General features: G+C 46.4%; 1 protein-coding gene and 1 long non-coding RNA gene across 6 annotated transcripts in view; one reads left to right on the top strand and one right to left on the bottom strand.

Moving 5' to 3' along the window:
- Positions 1-22,190, bottom strand: part of FASN (fatty acid synthase) — a 127,349-nt gene that overhangs the window by 28,687 nt on the left and 76,472 nt on the right. For both annotated transcript variants that reach the window (XM_068263018.1, XM_068263017.1), the window contains exons 25-33: positions 18,855-18,973; positions 16,200-16,336; positions 14,708-14,911; positions 12,460-12,610; positions 10,525-10,703; positions 8,477-8,596; positions 8,271-8,393; positions 5,319-5,542; positions 1,753-1,948 (exon numbers count right to left, since the gene is read on the bottom strand). In XM_068263018.1, the coding sequence (XP_068119119.1) occupies positions 1,753-1,948; positions 5,319-5,542; positions 8,271-8,393; positions 8,477-8,596; positions 10,525-10,703; positions 12,460-12,610; positions 14,708-14,911; positions 16,200-16,336; positions 18,855-18,973 (1,453 nt within the window). The remainder of the gene's footprint in view (positions 1-1,752; positions 1,949-5,318; positions 5,543-8,270; positions 8,394-8,476; positions 8,597-10,524; positions 10,704-12,459; positions 12,611-14,707; positions 14,912-16,199; positions 16,337-18,854; positions 18,974-22,190) is intronic.
- Positions 1-22,190, top strand: part of LOC137541624 (uncharacterized) — a 121,378-nt gene that overhangs the window by 83,569 nt on the left and 15,619 nt on the right. For 3 of the 4 annotated variants that reach the window (XR_011025238.1, XR_011025235.1, XR_011025236.1), the window contains exon 3: positions 4,915-5,017. This is a non-coding gene — a long non-coding RNA (uncharacterized lncRNA). Of the gene's footprint in view, positions 1-4,914; positions 5,018-8,222; positions 8,647-22,190 lie in introns of those variants that run through there. The other variant, XR_011025237.1, reaches the window with a different exon arrangement.

Genomic DNA, 22,190 nt, shown 5'->3' with positions numbered 1-22,190 from the left:
AGTCAAATACATACCCGGGCAACTCTAGGTCATCAGTGGGCGGAGACAAATACAAATTTTACTGGGAAAATGTAAGCTGCTGCCATTCTTACACTGTTAATGGCAGGGTTCTCAAACGTTGTCACACAATTACTTAATGACCAAGTTTGTGAGCTTTGCAGTCTTTGGCATCAACCATTTGCATTGAAATGAAACAAATCTGATTGGCTATGGCTCCACCCCTTTTTTGAATTTGAACTCCAATCAGATTTGTTTCATTTCAATGCAAATTATTGTTTTCTTTCCTTAAATTTGGGGATCCGAGATGAAAAACTAACTATAACAAGTAACTTGTCTATATATCTTATCTAAAGTTTAAATAGTTTACACAGCAAATATAGCTGTAAACAGCTTTAATAGAAAATTATTATTTCTTCCTGTGATACAATGACAGCAGCCATGTTGTTTGTAAACATTACACAGAGGCAGGCTTATCTGTATCTTGATCACTAAAGCTGAGTACACACGTATGATAACGATCGTTCGAAAACGAACGATAACGACAATCGGACCGATAATCGTGCGTTCCAAATTTTCCAACGATCTTTTTTTGGACGATAACGACCGTTATCGTTCGATCCAACCCGGCGGATTTTTTTGAAAGATAATCGTTCAATCTTTGCAGTGTGTACAAAGATCGTCCGATAATGATTATCTGTGGAGTAGTACGCATGTTATTATTGCCTGTCATAACATCACTTCCGTTTGCGCACGCATTTTTTTAGCCGTCGTCGTTCAGTACTTTATACTTATATCGTTCACATGTGTACACAATCGTTCATTACGAACGATCTTTTCGGTCTAATTTGAATATTGTGTAAACGTCACGAATCGTTCGTAACAAACGATCTTTATCGGACGTGTATACGAACCTTAAGCCTGTGAAAAAAAACGAATCCCCCCTACTCCCCTCTGCCTCTGAAATCTCTGGCTAGTAATACCTCCCCCCTCCTCCTGCCCAGACTGAGCTCCCATGAGCCCTTGCTACTGCCAAGGCTCTCTGAAACCTGTGGGCGAGGTTTATTTAGTTTATAGGGAATTAGAGTATTAAAACTAAAACAAAAAAGTATTTGGCTTGAGGAATGATCGATAAACAATAGGAAAGGAACACAATTATGCAATGAGTAAAAGTTCATCTCGGATCCACTTGAATGCTTTGAAATGCATTTCTTATAGGCATTGTGTAATTTTACATTAAATGATAGTTATTGAGAGATGTTGTTACTACTATAATGATTCTAGCTAAAGAACATCTATGGAATTATGAAAGTACAATACGTACAAAGATATGATCTCTCTCTCACGCCCAACTCTCTTCTCCACCACCATCTGGCTCTTGGCACGTCCTCTTTTCTTGCCAACACCTCTGTCACACGCTTTCTTTCTTGGCTACCAGGTCATTTCTCTGGCACACCTCTCTGTCTCTGGCACATCTCTGCCACCTCTGTCTGTCTCTGGCACCTTTCTCTGTCTCATCTCTGCCACCTCACTCTGGCATCTCTCTTTGTCATCTCTCTTCCACCTCTCTCTCATGTCTCCCACCTCTCCCTGTCGCATCTCTGCCACCTCTCTACTACACCTATGTTGTCTAATAAACCAACTTCCAATTTATGCAGACATTTAATGAGATTATGCAATCCAACTATTATATGTGCTGGTTTCAGCAGACTGCCATCAAACTGAGGTAGGCTTATGAATTTTGGGATAGCTTACCATTTCTTATCCCAGATCGAGAGGTGAGGATGAGATTTCGAGCTCCCCTTTCAATCAACCACTGAGCTAACTCCAGACCAAATCCTCCAAGTCCTCCTGTGATGATGTAGGACTTGGCTGGTGGGAAGGAGGTCCGGGCAATGGCAGTAAGTGAGACTTCAGAGTCCCGGATGGACCCGATCTCTTCATCGCGTACCTGGAAGAAAATCGTAGATATTTCAAATGACAGCATACGGGCAGAAATCTGCCACTCACTCCAATTCTACTACCTTTTAACCCATTAGCAGCTTCCATAGAGTTATCTGATTTGAGATAAGTGCACTGCTTTTGACCTCATTCGGCAGAACTCATTCTGCTGTAAATTCTTGGAATGCTTTGATCTTACTCTACTAGCAGAAAATATAGAAACTGAAAGCAGAAGTCCACTGTTATTGTCTCACACTGGCCATACTACTAACTAGAAGCAGGGAAAAGTAACAATAAGAAACTAAAAAAAATGTGCTAAGATAAATTGACCTGGAGCACTTGCAAGCCTCCAAATTGGCTGCTAAACGGTTAAATAATAACGCTATCTAGTGCCATACGATTATGAAGGTGGAGGTGAAATACTAACGCTAAGCGTAGCCTGTCAGAATGAGCCCGTCATTGGCTCCTGGCATATAGACAGCAGCCCAATCTAAAACAGCTGATGGTCAGGAGCTCCTAGAATAATCCAGAGCAGGATGAACATCTGCTGCAATCTATAAAAAGCTGAAAAGGTGTGAGACACACACATCCATACCACCACAATCATATCACTATCAGGTTTATTGCAGGAGTACAAAATACAAGGCACCTTTTCCTGTGGATCAAGTAACTTGGGGAAGGGGGGGGGGGGGGATTAAGAGCAAACCCTGCAGCAACATATGACCATGCCCCATGTCCTTGATGACCATGCTCAGGGTTATTACTAACAACTAGGGATGATCAATGATATGCAAATACTTCCGAGTTGACGCAAATATGTGCAGTTTGAAAATGGGCCAATCAATTTAAACCCAGGTTAACGGTACAGAAACATTTTTACTACTATCATCAACTCGGAAGTATTTGCATATCATTGATCATCCCTACTAACAACAAACTGATCTCCCAGTAGAGGGATAGAGTAACTTGGGAAACCAAATGTACACATAAGTTCAAAACTCTAGAAAAAGGATTGAGCAGAGATTGGAATTATTATGCTGGTATGACATTGACTAAAATTAATCACCACATTTTTTCAGCCTAAAAGAATTATTGTATCAGCTCACTAACTTATCTAGTGAATCCTGAATGTATGATCCCTCCAGGTCAGGCAACATCCTGGGGGCCTTATAGGTCTTAAATCACCATATAACAAACATACATGCTACAACCCTGATGTCCTAAATGTAATAAATGCATCTTAGTGACACTTGTATATAAGTTGTATGGTAGGAATCAAACCTTCTTTGATCAGATTCCAAAGAGGTCATCCTGATTCAAAAACTTTCCGTTTTAACTGATTGCTTAAAGAGAGTCTGAAGTGAGAATAAATCTCGCTTCAGACCTCATAGATAGCAGGGGCATGTGTGCCCCTGCTAAACCGCCGCTATCGCGCCGCTAAACGGCGGTCCCACACCTCACAAATCCCCTCCGAGCAGCCGGGGATCTATTCCTGGTTGGGGCAGGGCTAACCCGCCGCAGCCCTGCCCCACGCGCGTCTGTCAGCGCGTATCTCCGCCTCTCCCCCGCCCCTCTCAGTCTTCCTTCACTGAGACGGGCGGGGGAGAGGCGGCGATGCGCGTCTGATAGACGCGACTGGAGGCAGGGCTGCAGCCGTTAGCCCTGCCTCCAGGAAGAAAAAATGTCACGACCAAATCTACGACCAAGTTTTGCGGGGGGGGGGGGGGGGGGGGTAGGGGGTGGGGGTGAAGGGACCCCCGTTTAGCCGCGGGATAGCGGCGGTTTAGCAGAGGCACACATGCCCCTGCTAACTATGAGCTCTGAAGCGAGAATTATTCTCGCTTCAGAGTCTCTTTAACACTGTGAAATACTCTACTGCTATTGATATTTTATAGCGTAAGTTAGCCAAATATAACAGGTTCAATTGAAAAAAAACAAACAGTAGGTTTGATCTGGTGTTATTGGAAGAGTGCTTTTACTTCTTTACTTTTTTTTTTTTTTACTTTATTACTGTCCTAGTATTCCTGCAGCCACAGCATATTGTGATAAAGTTCATTATTTTCTGTAATGTACTGATAAACATTACTTTCATATATTTTAGATTCATTACACACAACTGAAGTAGTTCAAGCCGTTTATTGTTTTAATATTGATAAGCTTTAAAAGCTTCATGGAGATGAAGATTTCATTTTTCAGCACGACCTGGCACCTGCTCACAGTGCCAAAACCACTGGTAAATGGTTTACTGACCATGGTATTACTGTGCTCAATTGGCCTGCCAACTCTCCTGACCTGAACCCCATAGAGAATCTACGGGATATTGTGAGGAGAAAGTTGAGAGACGCAAGACCCAACACTCTGAATGAGCTTAAGGCCACTATCGAAGCATCCTGGGCCTCCATAACACCTGAGCAGTGCCACAGGCTGATTGCCTCCATGCCACGCCACAATGAAGCAGTCATTTCTGCAAAAGGACCCCGACCAAGTATTGAGTGCATAACTGAACATAATTATTTGAAGGTTGATTTTTTTTTGTTTTAAAAACACTTTTCTTTTATTGGTCGGATGAAATATGCTAATTTTTTGAGATAGGAATTTTGGGTTTTCATGAGCTGTATGCCAAAATCGTCAATATTAAAACAATAAAAGGCTTGAACTACTTCAGTTGTGTGTAATGAATCTAAAATATATGAAAGTCTAATGGTTATCAGTACATTACAGAAAATAATGAACTTTATCACAATATGCTAATTTTTTGAGAAGATCCTGTATATGAATTGTTTCATAACTGCTAATTTTCATTGTTCTGTATACATGTCTATATGTGTGTTTTTAAATGCATACCCTGTATCAATGAGACGTATGGGCATATTTTTCTTATTTATATGGTCTATCTGTGTATGCTTAGCTGTAAAAATTTTTGTTCCTGTATGTATTTTGTCCTAAAGCCCTGAGAGCCTCTTTTTAACCTTTTAGGCACATTACTTGGCCTGAGGAAGTGGGCGTGCACCCATGAAACGCGTTGCCTGTGCTATGAATAAATACCTACTTTATCCTGTTTTGTAGTGTCATTTAAGAGGTAAGCCACCACTATCTTTCTATTTTATTTGGTTTTATTACCAGTAGGCACCTCTTCACCCCTTTTGTAGCACAGAGCAGAGGAGACCTGAAGCAGCACTGGAGCAGGTAAATGTTAAGCTGCTTCACTGGGCTACTCTGCAGAACAGGGAGGAGTGGACCCTTATAGCTCTCAGTCCCCCCCACCTCCCTGTTCACTATAGTTACACCTCTATTCTAAGGTCTCAATTATATCATTTAGGAACTGGTCCTGGTATGGATGTTTCATTACATCCGGCTCTAGCCTTCCACCATATTCTCACCTTGATGAGCACTTTTCCAATGTGTCTGCCTTGCGCCATGAACCTGAACGCTGGTTCCACCTCATCACGAGTGAAGATGGTGGTCTTCAGTGGCTTCACCACTCCATCTCTTATCCCGGTTTTCAGCAGGTCAGACACTTCTTCCCATTCTCTATTCCCTTCTTCAAACAGGGCGTCAAGTAGGATTCCGTGGAAGGCCACGTTCTTCAGGAAGAGAGCCATACCTGCAGGAGAACATTTGTTGTAAATTGGCCGTGTCTAAGGCTGGGCTAATCCAAATCTGATTAAGGGCTGGTTCAGATGGACGTTTGGAGGCGTCGCGTTCGTTGGCTTTCAGCAGCGTTCGTGTTGCGTTTGGATGCGGTCGCTTTTCTTTGCTTTTTCTTCCCCTAGGGGGACATTAGCCGTCGCGGTTAACCGCCCCTGGAAGCTACATGTAGCTTCCAGGGGCTCTTTGAACGCCAGGGAAAAATCGGGACCCGAACGCCGCGTTCGTGTAAACGCGCTTGAAAGCTTGGTACAAACGCTCCCATTCACTTGAATGGGAGCGTTTAGCACCAAGCCCCGAACGCTGGCTGTAAACGCTCTGCAAGCGTCCGTCTGAACCAGCCCTGAAGGTAGGAGCATGTGATAATTTAGCCCACTCCTGGGCCCTTTCTCTGAGCCATTTGAAGGGTGAGGGCCAAGTCAGAAATTCGGCACCGCGCAGCGCCTAACCTCCAGACTAAAAATCTACTCAGCAGCACTGAAAAGGCTTGGTGTTTCTTTAACAGTTTCACAGCATCAGACCTTTTGTTTTTCTTACCAAAGCCTAATTTTTAGCTGCACAGAAGAAATCTGCCTGGGCATTTTTCCCCTGATGCTGTGCAAAGCATGATGGGATTTCTGATGTTGTTCTTCTGCTGTTTTGGTGTAAGTTTTTTTGTTTTTTTTTAATTTGCGATTTGAAGCCTAGCGCGCACAGCTGGTAGGGGTAATCAGGACACAGGACAGTAGGAACTGTGTCTCATGCTCCCTGTCACCTCCTTTCAACCAAAAAGATGGCTGCCCCCATGAAATCACAAACATTTGCCTGTTCTTTTAAAACAGGGTGGGTAAGAGATTATATTACCTATCTATTTAAATTAACATAACTAATGTAACTTAATGAAAAGATGTTTGTTTAGGCTGAAGTTCCCCTTTAATTACGGCTATAGCAGTGTAGCCCAAATTAGGATAGAATTACTGCTGGCAATAGCCAGACCCTGAATTACATGTCTAGAGGAAGAAATTAGATAATCAGTAGGGGAATATATTTATTATAGGTATGTCAAAAAGGATAGTAAAATATCGGTAAGTTTCTGATAGTCTGTTATTAAAGTGAAATAAAAGTAAAATACCGGTATGAAATTGATATTTTACTACAGTTAAACCTAAGCCTATCCTCACACTGAACCCTCCCAAACCTTAACGTGCCCATTAGCGGTACAATTTTTTCACTAAATGCGATCTTTCGATGCAATTTTTATGATCAAAAATAATTGAAAGGTTATTAAAAAATCGCATCGAAAGATCGCATTTCGTGAAAAAATTGCACCGTTAATGGGCACCTTTAACCACTCCCCCCCCCCCCAGCCTAACCTTAACCACCCATCCTCCCCCTATGTCTAACCTTAACCACCCGCCTTCTACGTCTAGCATTACCCATCCCCCACGTCTAACCTTAACCACCCACCCCCACGCCTAACCTTAACCACCCACCTGCTATGCCTAACATTACCCTCCCCCATGCCTAATCTTAAGCACCCACCCACCCCCCACCTTAACCACCCACCTTCTATGCCTAACATTACCCTCCCCCATGCCTAACCTTAACCACCCACCCCCCACGCCTAACCTTAACCACCCACCTTCTATGCCTAACATTACCCACCCCTATGCCTAACCTTAACCACCCACCCCCCACGCCTAACCTTAACCACCCACCTTCTATGCCTAACATTACTCACCCCCATGCCTAACCTTAACCACCCACCCCCCACGCCTAACCTTAACCACCCACTTTCTATGCCTAACATTACCCACCCCTATGCCTAACCTTAACCACCCACCCCCCACGCCTAACCTTAACCACCCACCTTCTATGCCTAACATTACCCTCCCCCATGGCTAACCTTAACCACCCCCTCCCCCCCACGCCTAACCTTAACCACCCACCTTCTATGCCTAACATTACCCACCCCCATGCCTAACCTTAACCACCCACCCCCCCCCCACACCTGACCACAACTGTCCCTGCCGCAAAATAAAAACCTGCAAAAAACAATTGTTAGGCGTCGCCATTGGGGCCCATCTATTTACCAGTAAGCAGAGGAATTCTGGGGGCCCAGGATATTTGGAGGTGGGGCCTGCAACCACTAGCGGTGCCCAAATTTCCTGCTCCCATTTATTATATTCCCCAGGATTAGCTACTGCTGGGAGTCGTCTTTCGGCTTCTCCCTGTGACCAAATGAGACGTGGCCGGATAATAGGCACCGCTATATGTATCAAAGCTCTTTATTACCATAAGTAAGGCAGCAGTACATAGGTAAGGCAGCAGTAGTGTTGCCTTACCTATGTAATAAAGAGCTTTGATACATTTAGCGGTGCCAGTCCTTGTGTGTAAAATTGGCCGGTGCTCCCCAGGAGCCACTGGAGTTAGGACTTTGGCAAAAATAAGAAAAGCAGCGTGCCAATCGGTGCTCCCTTCCATTTGTTTTCTTGTTCACTATAGGTAATATGCACTTGGGGGTGGCAGCTGTATTTAGGTTCATGCAGAATAAAAGAGAAACCGCTTGGCATAGTGCAGAATTTGTCTGATTATACCAATCAGCCTCGGCACCTTTGCATTTTCTCTACATAGGATTGGTCTTCTATTTCCCACAGATATCCTGCCTAACGTTGGACTTTAGGGACACAGTTGCAGAGACTCACCCAGTGGCGTGTTGTTGGACAAATCATATTTGCCGATTTCGAGGAAGCGCCCGTGACGCGCCAGGCACCGCAGGCTCGCCTGTAACTTTTCTTCTGCCAGAGAGTTTAAGATCAGGTCTACCCCTGTGGATGAAACAACATGGCGTCACTCCTGCTCCCAGCCAATCGCAGACTCTAAGCCAGCATCTCCATGCGGTGATACTCACCTCTTCCTCCCGTCACACTGAGCACATGCTGTTCAAAAGACGTATTCCTGGAGTTTGCAAAGCAGCTGGCGTTGAGCTGCGGGAATCTGCTCTGAAGATATGCCTGCTTCTCTGCAGATCCTAAATGACAGACGGACATTATAATGGATAGGTGAGGGGCTGTCAACACCATAAAGTCATATATAAGTTCAAAAATAACTATTATATATTATCCTGCTGTTCCATATCTACTTGCAAGCAAGCTGTCTAATCCCAGTCCACTGAACTGGTAAAAAAGGGGTGTTTCGGACTCATTGCTCATTTGCCTACAGTGTATAGTAGGCTGGATAGTTCGAATCTCAGCTCTGCCTGTTCAGTAAGCCAGCACCTATTCAGTAAGAAGTCCTTGGGCAAGACTCCTAAACACTGCTACTCCCTACTGAGCATCTCCTAGTGGCTGCAGCTTTAGCGCTTTGAGTCCCACCGGAGAAGAGCGCAATTTAAATATTTTAATGTTATTATATGGAGTCATTACAATGCATTCCACTAAACACAGTAATTGAACCAAGCTTTTAGTTACAGTATGGGTCTCTCATAAATCAGTTTTAAGTCTAAAGTTAAGGTGGCTATACATCACTCAATATATGGGCAGGTTGATCAGATGTGATCAGAGAGGGATCTGTCTCATGATCAGAGAGAGATTTTTTTTGCCCCACCCATACACCCAGGCCCTGATTTACATCACAGGAGCCTATAGGCACAGATGTCCTGGCACCCTAGACTTCGCCCTCCATGATCCTACAACCCCCCCACTGAACCACAACGCAAGTGTGCTGGCTGGCTCTGCTATCACTTCTCCCTTACTTCCCCTTCCCCAGTGTAGGTGGCTACAGGTGCCCCTTTGCATTAGGTAGCTAGAGGAACCACAAGTAGCTAGTGGTGCCCCTGACTGAGGGGAGATCTGGTCAGTGGAATGCAGAGACCTGGGTGAGTAACCTCTCATTTACACTCTGCTCAGGACTCTGCATCTGCATAGGGAAGGAGGGAGGGAGGGAGGCACTTGGGGAGGGGAGTGAGCCGTGTTTCATTATCAGGCGCCTGTAGACACGTGCCTACAGTGCCTTCAGTGCCTTATGGTAAATCCGTCGCTGCATACACCACAGACCAATTTCAGACAGATTTCAGCAGGGCACTAGGCACCACGTGGTACAGGCACTTGCAGTGACAGCGGACAACAGAGTAGTCACGGTGGCAGACAGGTGAGACTTTTATACTGTACATAGGCACACCAGCCAGGGGTACATCGGTTGCAGTGATATTGAATTACCCCACGGTTGCAGTGATATTGAATTACCCCACGCACCTGATCAAGCACTTGCGACCAAGATTTTCCAGCATGTCCAATCGATCCTTTTGACAGATTCCGGATGGAAATAGATCGACCGGCCATGTTGCAGCATCATTTTCTTCTGATTCGATCGGGCTCAATATTGAGTGATGTATGGGCACACTTACTTTTATGCATTTAAATTTAGTTTCCATCAGATCCTTTTCCGAGCTCAAATACTCTCACCCCCATTGCCCTCCTCAATACTGCAAATGTATGAAACAAAGTGTGCAAATGCTAGAATTTTATACTGTTCAGTGGAGTGGTCATCATGTGACTTGTGCCGCTTCCTGTATGTTTTCATAGACTGGCAGGCTCTGACAGCACCTCCTGGGAGACTGCTGTCTAAACCACGCCCTCCCCACATACAGTCCACACCTCCGTTCTCTATGCATCACAATGGGAAGGAAGGTTAAGGGCAGTTCCGCCAAAACTTAATATCCCAGATAACATTGTACCTTGGGTGGAGGAAAGGGCAGGAGAAGATAGTGGCATGAGTCACAGGACTACGCCACAGTCTGTACATGTACACCACCACTGCTGTGCATGCACTCTACTGGACTGACAGGTCCTCCATGTCACTTCCTGCACCCGCCTCCCCCACCGTGGTTGGATCTACTTGACTTGCATATAGTGTACAAAGGCATGCTTATATATAGCAATGGTATTAGGGACAACTTACCCACTGTGGTGAAGACTCGGCACCCCATGCTAAGAGATATAGCGATGGCTGCCTGACCAACTCCTCCTGATCCAGAGTGTATGAGGACGCTTTCTCCCTTCCGCAAACGTCCTCGCACAACCAGCGCATAGTAAGCAGTGGCATAGACCACCGGCACCGTGGCGGCATCAGCCAATGACCTACAAGAGATAAGCGTTTACAGCACAGGTTTCTGGGTAACAATTTATGTAGAAATAGGGGTACTGGCATTAGAACTGTCAAAACTTATGAAGTAGATTAGTATGCCATCTTGCACTAGTCAAGCCTAAACCCTCCAACCTGATCTAGGCTTTATTATGTACTCTGCTTCCAGAAGAAGCTTGATGTCCATGTGATCAGGTGACCTATTTATAAGGCTCTGATTTGCTGGGTGATCATGTGTCACTTCTGCCTCCTGTGTGGGTTAAAGCAAGTGATCACAGCAAATTAGAGCTTTACAAATCGAATCATATCACCTGATGATTCTCCATGACTTCTGGTACATAACAATTCAGAGCTAGTGTACTGTAGTTGAGGGGACCCAGTGGGAAACCTCATAGACCAACAGCCATTCCCAGCTCACGGCAAATTCACGAATGTGGCTGCAGCCACTAATGCGAGCTCTCAAATTTCTCTCATTAGTGGGGGCAGCTGGCTATGCAAACTGCTGCCTCAAATAGCGATATTTCTCATTAACATCGACAAGCACGGTAAAAGGGGTTGAAGGATGGTTAAGGTCAGGCACTGTGTGGGGGAGGGAGGTTAGGTTTAGGCATCAATGGTGGAGGAGGGAGAGGGATCCGTTAGTGTTAAGCATTGGTGGGGGGTTGGTTAGGGTTAGGCATCGTGGGGGGGGGGGGGTTGGTTAATATTAGGCATCAGTGGGAGGGGAACTGTTAGGATTAGGCATTTGTGGGGGGGGGGTGGATCAGTTAGGGTAAGGCATCGAGGGGGCAATCTTATTAGGGTTAAGAATCGTTGGGGGGTGGTTAGGTTTTGGCATTGGTGGTGGTGGTGGGGGGGGGGGGGGGGGGGTTAGAGGGAGGGCTCTGTGAGAGAGTAGGTTAAGCAATAGTAAAATATTTGTAACATTTACCGATGTTTTACTAGTGGCTATTTCCGGCACCCTTTTTGTACGTATGCCTTCAGTTGTTGGGTTTTGTGGCGTGTGCAGTATTCCTGGGTTGCCTATTTCTTACAACTTAGTGGTCACAAGCAAATTGCCCCAAGCAGGGAGTGGTTGTTGGTCTATGATAGGGGTCCCCAAACGTTTTGGGTCGAGGGCCGGGTCAACATACTTCAGACTGCTGGGGGGCCGGAGTATACATAAAATGATGTAGTGAAGCATACCCAGGTGACAACCTGCAGTCCAATTGGACAGCAGTGTCACCTGATGTGGAATTTGATTGGAAACCAGCGAATTACTGCTTTCTGGCTTCATGCTATATATGTGTGTGTGTGTGTGTGTGTGTGTGTGTGTGTGTGTGTGTGTGTGTGTGTGTGTGTGTGTGTGTGTGTGTGTGTGTGTGTGTGTGTGTGTGTGTGTGTGTGTGTGTGTGTGTGTGTGTGTGTGTGTGTGTGTGTGTGTGTTTAGGGGTCGGGCCTTAGTTTGAGGACCACTGATCTGTGAGGTCCCCTCAACTCCCCTCAACTAGACTAGCACCTAAAATTCTACCAGTGTATGCAGAAGAGTCTATATTCCTGTCCTCCATGCTTGTTCCAAGTTGGTAGCAAAGTCAAGAGTGGCATCCAAGGACTTTACACTTTTATGTACTGTTCACCAAGAGATGGGTGGGATGTGTAACCCATCAGCATTATTAATGTTGTGTGGGTACACAGGCCTTTGGAAGATGCTGAGCATTATAATATTATTTTGGGACTATTCATTTTAGGTTGGTCCATAGACTGTAGACTCACCAGCTCTCTGGGACATTCCATAGGAATCTCTGGTCGGCATCCACCACGGTGGCCAGACCTTTAGCAGGAAGTAGCCCCATGACCCTTTTGCCAGCAGGATCACGGCCTGAAAATTCCATTCCCAGCATGCACTGCTGCAGTGCCATGTCACCTTGAAATAAAGAAAAAAGGTAAATTTCACCGAGTTTTTATGCCAGCATAATAATGGCCAAAATGTCCTCATGATAAAACACAGTGCTAAAGCTTTCTTTCTGAAAACATATCACTTGTGTCCAAGATGTTGATTCACTTTTCAGGCTGCATTCACTGTGGGATGTTGCGGAGCTACGTCATAAAGTCTTATAACGCAGCTTACCGCACTGCAATGCTAATCCTATGGGATTGCATTATAACGTGTAGCGTTATGGTAATGCACATGTTACCAGGTACAGGAAAGCATACTTTTCATTGCCTGTATGCTTTACTGTACCTACTGTATGCGATAGTAATGCAGAGTTAACAACTTTTTGCATTGCGTTGTACTTACAAAGCAAAGTCCCACTGTGAATGAGGCCTCAGGATTAAATAGAAATAGTTACATCATAAGCTCTTCAGTGCAGCTCTAAATAGTGTTAAAGTTGGATGAAACTCCAAATTACAATTTTGCTGTAAAACAAACCCCCAAAAAAACCTAACATGGAAACAGTATAGCCATTTGAATATAAATACTTCACTGAAGTTCATTGATAATATTGCCAGTTTCAGGACAAATGGTCAGATTGACTTGTAATTAAAGAGGTGCTGTAGTGACATGTAGGAGAAAGCAGTTATATACATTAGATAGATAGATAGATAGATAGATAGATAGATAGATAGATAGATAGAAGGTATTTATTTATTTATAGCTTTATATTGGGATGTAGCCTGCCCTCCCACTGATTCTTAGCCTAGGCCGTTTAGATTTGCGGAATTCTCCTCCAAGAGCATTCTGGGAAACCAGGCATTATTTGCACAGACTTTGGAACTCTGTCAGGTGATCTCTGCGGAATGTTTGTTTACTCAAAGATGTCACAAACTGATACATTTCAGAATGTAAATCGGGGTGAGAGACAAGATTTCACAATGGGGAAACTGACTACATAATATATGAATACATAGTAAAAAAAAACGCAAATGTATTCATTACACTATTTTCCCTTTAAGTAATTACTGAGCAAATAAAGGAGATAAAGTTCTCTTTGATATGGCAGATGTGTTTCTGCACTGTTTTCACAGCTCAGTACACTGCAACACAATCTGATAATGCTGGTGCATCAACAGCAATCTTATTAATTACCATAGCTTCTACGTAAAGTAAGTAGTTTGAGTATTAACCCTTCCCTTCCAGTAAACTTGGAAACCAGTCATATGTTTTTAGCCATTAGTTTTATGCTGTGTTTAAAGGAGAATAAAAATTAAAAAAAATCCACTTACCTGGGGCTTCCTACAGCCCCTGCCTGCCGTTCTGTGCCCACACTGCAGCTTCGCTCCATGCTGGTGGTCCTGGGTCTCCTCCGGCGCAGGATTCCTACTGCGCCTGCACGAGCGGCTCTCAGAGTCTGGGCTGTACAGCGCAGGCGCATAACTACTGCATCTGCGCTGTACAGTCCAAATGTCGTCAGCGTGACCAGTAAAACGCTCACTGGAGCGCAGAGAGAGCCAACGCAGAACCCAACCCGACGAGGTCAGCTTCGCCACTGGAGGGGACCAGGAGCCACCGGAGCTGCGGCGTGGGCACAAGATCGATGCCAGGGGCTGGAAGAAGCTCCAAGTGGATTTTTTATTTTCCTCGGACCACTCCTTTATAGCGAACCCTTCACCCTGTACTACTTCCGGGTCGGTATGACCTGTAGTAGTACAGCTGCGCTGGGTCGGCGGTGCGCGCCCTTGATCGCGCGCCTGTTGCCGGGTACTTTCTGCGCATGTGCGTGACGTCATGAGTGATGTCACGTTAATGCGCAGAGAGTGCCCGGCAACAGGCGCGCGATCAAAGACGCGCACCACTGGCCCAGCTCAGCCGTACTACTAGGGGTCATAGCGACCTGGAAGTAGTACGGCCACATGGAGATCTGCGGGCGAACTGTTCGCTCACATCTCTACTCCTTTAACGCTTTAGACCATAGATTTGAGTTTTATCCCACTTTAATAAGTTTCTCAGTAAGGTGCTGTTTTGCATGCCACTGAGCTCAGCAGGTAATTGCATTTTATGTATAGCGCCCAGCGTTCTTACCTGGGATGGCGTCGGGTGGCAGTTTCCCGGTGGCCAGCATGATGTCCCGGAAGTTGAGGGAGGCGTAGTAGACTTTGCAGAGCTTCACATTGGGATTGTTAGTCTGGAAGTTGCGCAGGGGTGAGGCGATCCAGCGCAGGGTGGAGAGGTCACCTCGGGTCAACACGTTCACAAAGGCAAAAGACGTTTTATCCTGAGTGTTTTCTGCAAAGATGTGCAAGTAGGGGTGGTCAATGAGAGGCTAATAATAACGTGTATGTGTTGCGGTGGTGGTACATAAGTTGGGTGCCAGGCGGTGGCGCTAGTAAAAAAAATAGTGGCAATTTACTATGCACTTACCCACCACCCATTGTCACTTGAACCCTCCCTTCCTATCGCATAAAAATAACACCCCCACCTATTGCCTAACATTAGCCCCCCTTGAAGTGCCTACAATTAACCCCTCACCTAATACCTAACACTAATAACCCCAAAACTAACCCCCCTGTTTCCTAACACTGACCCTGGTGCCCAAACGACTGCTAGATTCAACAATCGGATACAACTATTATTGGTTACTATCCGCATTGGACGCCCAACTCACCACTTGGGCACCCAGGGGTCTATTAGACAACTGCCGGTCCCCACGCCCAAATGACCAGATCCCAAAAATTCTAAGTTGATGCTATTTTTATGCAACTTGAAAATGGGCCAACTAAATGTAGTGGCCTCCAAGTTGGTTATCACCGATTTTGTAAGTACAGCAGACTGCAGATCTGGGACGGTGCTTTTATTAGGTCAGCTGGGCATCTGCTTAGGGCACTGAGGTCCTTAGGGGCCCTCTAGTCAGGGAGCGAGGAAATAGATATTGTGCTTTTCTCCTGGAAGTCTACAAAGCGCCAGAGCTGCAGCCACTAGGACGCGCTCTATAGGCAGTAGCAGTGTTACGGAGTCTAGCCCAAGGTCTCCTTACTGAATAGGTGCTGGCTTACTAAACAGGAAGAGCTGAGATTTGAACCCTGGTCTCCTGTGTCAGAGGCAGAGCCCTTAACCATGACACTATCCAACCAGGGTGACAAGTATACTATCCATACAGTACAAAGATGTAAGGGGCCCCACCCGTGGCATAACTACAATTCATGGGGCTTGCCAGCAAATCTTTTATGCCCCCCCTCCTTCCCAATGTTTCCTTGCTTCCCCTTCCTGCCCCTTACAGCAGGAGTCATAAAACAGGTGTGGCCAACACTGATCTGAGGTGTATTCTCCTGTATCGGAGGAAGGGAAGGTTAGAAGCTGGGGCCCCCACTGTTCGGGGCCCTCCCTGCAATCACAGGGGCTGCTCCCCTCTAGTTATGCCCCCGGGCCCCACATTGCTTTCTTGCTCCCTTTACCTAAAGTCATCCTGATGCAGACTGCCAGAAAAGTGACATTATTTCTGCCCACTGCCACCTACAATAAATAGGCCTCAAACTGTTCATACTTATCGACAAAAAGCTGCTAGGAAGCCACTAACCTTTCTGGAAGGGAACATGGCGGAAGGATCCCCACTGCCCACCACGGTACACATTCATGACCAGATCCTTCTCCTGTAGCTGCTGCATCTCCTCTTCAGAGACAGTCTTGGACTTCACATCGGAATTGAAGATACACCTGAAGGGAGAGAGAATTATAACATGAGCTGCAAGAGATAACGGTAAACATTTAAAATGGCTCTTAAAAGGGACCTGAACTCAGAACTTCCTCTCTGCTCTAAAAGATAAGCAGCAGCATAATTAACTTTAAAGAGAAACATTTATTTGTTACAGCAGATACAAATCCTGCAACAAACCTGCAGTGTGTCTACTTCCTGCTTTCCTGGAAGCAGACATAGGGTTAACATCCTGTGTTTACAAATGAGCTGCTCTGCTGAGGCAGCCAAGCTGGCACAACAGATCAAATTAAACTTGTGATTAGTCAAAGATGATGGCGGATTTGACAGGCTAAACTCTCTAAATGCATACAAGGTGCATTTCTCTGTTTTCCTTCTGTGATGTGCAAGTGTTCAGGTCCACTTTAAGTGTAAATAAACTGATGATATAAAAAAATTGCATCTATCCTCCTGCTCCTAAAAATTACTTTTTTAGATATCCCCCAGTTGTACGTTATATTTAAAGTGTACCTGTAGGTAAAAAGTGCCCTAAATGGTACTCCCCTCAAAGGGAAGCTTCTGGATAATCCAGAGGCTTACCCGTCCTCCTCCACTGGGCCGTTTCACCTATCTAATACTAGGGGCACATCTGGCTACCTACGTAATACTGGGGCCACATCAGCAACCTACCCTGGGGGAGGCAAACTTTGGAATCTCCGCCTCTAGTGATGGAGAATCTTGTCCCGGACCTGGGCAGAAAACAGGAGACTATGACCAGGCACTGTGATGGCCATAGCCCCTCCTCCAGTAGAATAAAGGGAAAGGGTGGATGACACATGCACCATGCTCCCTCCCAGAAAGTAATTTTGGAGGCAGGGCTTCTGTAGTGTGGTGGAGACCCCCAGCAGAAATGCTTGTGTATTGTCATTGCCGAGCAATGAAGCATTTATTTGTGAGGGACTTTGACTTCCATATGTGCTCCACACCTGATGACAGAATGCATTTAATATAAGTACCTGATTGTGTCTTGAAAGCAACGTCATGTGATCCCCTACACACTCAGCAGTCACCCTAGGAGGGGAAGGCAGCACTGTGGCCAATCAGGCTCTGCTGCATTGTGCAGCACTGTCCATCCAACACTGTAAGCTCGATAATGGGAGGGGGGAGCAGCAGGATAACTCATCATTGTGATGCTTCTCCACACAGTCCAATCAGCAGGCTGTGGGAGGGGCTTTGCCCTGGCTAGGTTGCTCAGCTGCAGAGGAGAGAAAGGTGCAGGCAGACAGCTGTGATGGATGGCTAGGCTTCTGGCAGAGGAGAGCATTTATCTGTGTGCTCGGGCTCCACCTAAAGAAATCCTAAAAGGCTACTAATGGCCCATACTCACGGGCAACTTTTTGGGCCTGTCGCCAGCACACGTGAGCGTGTGGGCGACAGGTCGGCGACAGCTCCTCGCCAGGTCCCTCCGCGTACACACGCGGAAGAGGGACCAGCGGCGCGACGGAAGCTGTCGCCGGCTTTCCTCCTCCCCCCGCCGGAAGCTCCGTATTCCTCAATGGAGGTTGCTTTCGCTAGTCCGCGTACTCACGCGGACTAGCGACAGTTGCGGCGGAATTTGCGGCGGCAACTGTCGCCAGGCGATTGAGCAGTTCAATCGCCTGGCGACATCAGCGACGAGCGACAGTCCGGGGTGCGCGCCCGTGCAACGGCGCATACTCACGGTCGACCTGTCGCCGCAACACACGCGCGCTGCGTGTTGCGGCGACAATTGTAGCCCGTGAGTATGGGCCATAAGTTTAGTAAATAGGTCCTAAACATACATGTGTGTGCGGTTTGTATTGCTCTATGTCTGTAGCGTTCTCACACTGTTTCTTATGTTTTCTTTGGTTTATAGTGTATATATGCTTATCGCAAGGCCAGATTTATATTTTTTGGGGCCCTAGGCAAAGTGTTTCGTGTCTTCCCTTTCATGTGCAGCAGCGCTCCTCCCATTCCATGTGCATCAGAGATGTACTGTAGCCCTTCTCTTCATGAACAGTTCCCTAGGGTATCAGTTTCCCTTTCCATGTGTTGCTCCCTGTTTTCAGTCTTCTCTTTCCTGTGTAGCAGCTCCTCTTATGTTGAGGTGCCTCATTGGGTTGCTGCCACCCAAGGTCCAGGCCTTTGTGGCCTCTCCAGAAATCTGGCCCTGGTTTACCGTCTCTCTTGTATACAGTGTAGGATGGCGGCATACAGTATCAATTAAGGAGAATGATTCCCTTTAGATTGTAAGCTCGCAAGGGCAGGGCTCTCTCCCCCTTTTGTGTCTTGGTAACTATTATACATTTTATTCATCATGTTAATTTTATCACTGTCATTACCAATTCGATAATTTGTATTTTGTATCATTCTTTGTATTTTGTCACTAATTATGTATCTTGTATATTGGTGTACACCATTGTCTGTATTATTATGTACCCCATGTTTGTTTCTTACTTTGTACAGCGCCACGGAATATGTTGGCGCTTTATAAATCAATAATGATAATAATAATGATTGTACCTGATTTTCTGACCTCCGGGCTCCTGGCGCAGGCAGTTGATCATCCCAACAATACCAGAGTTTGGTTGCAGTACGGCTGAAAGCCAGACACGATGATCGGTGGAATCCGCCATGGCTTCCTGTGTGGCACAAAAAGTCATATTAAAGCAGACCTGAACTCAGAAATTCCCCTCTGCTCTAAAAGATAAGCAGCATCATAATGACCTTTAAAGAAAAACATTTCTTTGTTACAGCTGATATAAATCTGCAGTGTGTCTACTTCCTGCTTTCATGGAAGTAGACATAGGGTTGACATCTTATGCTTACAAATTAGCTGCTCTACCTGGCAGCCAGCTGACTCAGCTGAGAACAAATCACAACAACTTGTGATTAGTCACAGATGAGGAGGAGACGGGCTAAACTCTCTAGATAAATGCAGGGTGCATTTCTTTCTGTTTTTCTTTTGTCCTGTGTAAGAGTTCAGGTCCTCTAATTGAGCTGGAAGCTGGAGATGTACCCAAGTGATCTAGCATACCCAGACTGCAATTTAGATGTGTCAAAAGTCATCTCACATCACAGTGAGGATTGCTGAAAGTAAGTGAAGTAAGTAAAGGCAACTGGGAAATCAAATTAACTTCCCCATAAGGGAGGATGTTAAAGAGAAACCATGACCAAGAATTGAACGTCATCCCAATCAGTAGCTAATACCCACTTTCCCATGAGAAATCTTTTCCTTTTCACACACGGATCATCAGGGGGCTCTGTATGGCTGATATTGTAATGAAACTCCTCCCACAGGAAACTGTGAGGACCATGGTCCTGGCAGTTTCATGTCTGTGAACCTTGTTGCATTGTGGTAAATAACAGCTGTTTTACTGTGTACAGCTGTTTCCAACTGCCAAAAAAGCAAGCAGCATCTCCTTCTAGTGACATCACCTGCCAGCAGTAAAAATGTCACCATATGATAAATGTCAGAATGTAGGTCAGGGAGAGGAAAGATTTTGCAATGGGCAAACACTGACTAAATCATTTACACATAATTATTGTAAAAATGAACCACTTTTTTATTACAATGCATTATATGACATTTTCACTGGAGTCCTCTTTAATTTAACCACTTGCCGACCGCGCACTCATAACGCGCGTCGGCAAAGTGGCAGCTGCAGGACCAGCGACGCAGTATTGCGTCGCCAGCTGCAGGCTGATTAATCAGGAAGCAGCCGCTCGTGCGAGCGGCTGCTTCCTGTCAATTCACGGCGGGGGGCTCCGTGAATAGCCTGCGGGCCGCCGATGGCGGCTCGCAGGCTAAATGTAAACACAAGCGGAAATAATCCGCTTTGTTTACATTTGTACGGCGCTGCTGCGCAGCAGCGCCGTAACGCAGATCGGCGGTCCCCGGCCAATCAGCGGACGGGGATCGCCGCCATGTGACAGGGGACGTCCTGTCACTGGCTGCACAGGACGGATAGCGTCCTGTGCAGCCCGGATCTCCAGGGGAGGCCAGGTAGGAGAGGGAGGGGGAGGATTTCGCCGCGGAGGGGGGCTTTGAGGTGCCCCCCCCCCCGCAACACCCGGCAGGCAGGAGCGATCAGACCCCCCCAGCACATCATCCCCCTAGTGGGGAAAAAAGGGGGGCGATCTGGTCGCTCTGCCTGCACGCTGATCTGTGCTGGGGGCTGCAGAGCCCACCCAGCACAGATCAGCTACAACAGCGCTGGTCCTTAAGGGGGGGTAAAGGGTGGGTCCTCAAGTGGTTAATGGAGGGAAAGGGAAAAGGGGGGAGGGAGAAGAGAATCCTGTGACCTCTCGTCCATATGGAGGTTGCCATCCTCCCCAGCGTAGGCGTGCGCACGCGCTGCAAAGTATGCCGGGGAGATGTAGTTTACATTTCTGTACTTGCATCCACGGGCTGCATCTCATGCATGCACAATGCTGGCAGGAAAATAACGATTGGCAAGCTGTAGTTTGTTGGTTGAGTACATGGTCACCTCCATACAAACAAGAGGCCACAGGAGCAGCCCCCAGTAGGTAAGTAATGCCACTCCTCCCCCAAAGGTACATTCCATTAAGAAACGGCCTAATGAGGCGGTTCATTAAAAAAATTTCCCTGGTCCTCAGTTTGTTCGTTAAAATGCAGTCACATGCCTGCACTTTCTTTCCCTTTGTGCTACTTTGCATTCTTTCTCCACCACCACCACTGGTTTACTTTCTGTTTTTGGAAGCATGAAGCCTACATGTGGTCACATGACTATCCTGCAAGTGGATACAGATTTCCAACAACAAGCATAATAATAATAATCCTGGCTTGCATGCAACTTACGCAGGTTGGAATTCAGACAATCAGAATCAGCACAATTGTATCTGATTAGCCCGGTCATTAACAACTCACTGGCCAACTCTGCAGATGGATAGAGCTGATAAGTCTAGGGTTCGCCACTTCTGATCCTTCCCATAATCCTCTGCTCTGTTATCGTGCAGAGAGAAGTCGTACTATTGTCTTGCACCAGGTTAACACTACTGAATTGGTTCACCAACTATCTATCCATAACTCTTATCAGTAGAACTACAGATCACGTGTCGACCATCTACTGGCCATTCAACTGCATTTATTCCCATCGCAGGCCAAAAGTAGCCAGTCTTTTCTCTATGGAATAGTAAGTATGGCACAATCCCCATTTCCATAAAGTTATCCCAGCGTGACAGCCAGGGCCGGATTTACCATTAGGCACTGTAGGCATGTGCCTACAGGCGCCCGGTGATGGAAAGGCGGCTCACTTCTCTCCCTGAGTGCCTCCCTCTCAGAGTCATGATGAGTGTAAAAGAGAATTTACTCACTCTACTATCAGCATTCCACTGACGAGATCTGCCTTCAGTCAGGGGCACCTCTAGCTACTTAACCTCCTTGCCGGTTATCCCGAACTCAGTTCGGGGTAACCTGCGCAGGAGGATTTCTCAGGCCCCGCTGTGCCGATTTGCATAATTTTTTTTTCCTACACTCAGCTAGCACTTTGCTAGCTGCGTGTAGTATGCGCTCGCCGCCGATTCGCCGCGCCGAGCCGCCCCAGACCCCTGCACAGCCTGGCCAATAAGTGCCAGGCAGCGCTAAGGGGCGGATCGGGATTCCCTCTGACGTCACGACGTCCATGACGTCAGTGACGTCATCCCGCCCGGTCGCCATGGCGACTGGGGAAGCCCTGCGGGAAATCCCGTTCTCAATGGGATTTCCTGCATACTCTGATCGCCGAACACCAGCACACTATTGATACACTTGTGGTGCAGTTCGGCGGGGGCTTGTAGGTTCATGGAGGGCAAAGTCTAGGGTGCCAGGACATCTGTGCTTATAGGCTTCTGTGAGGT

This window comes from Hyperolius riggenbachi, chromosome 12 (genome assembly GCF_040937935.1).
Source record: "Hyperolius riggenbachi isolate aHypRig1 chromosome 12, aHypRig1.pri, whole genome shotgun sequence".
Taxonomy (NCBI): Eukaryota; Metazoa; Chordata; class Amphibia; order Anura; family Hyperoliidae; genus Hyperolius; species Hyperolius riggenbachi.
This window is presented reverse-complemented; position numbering and strand designations above follow the sequence as displayed.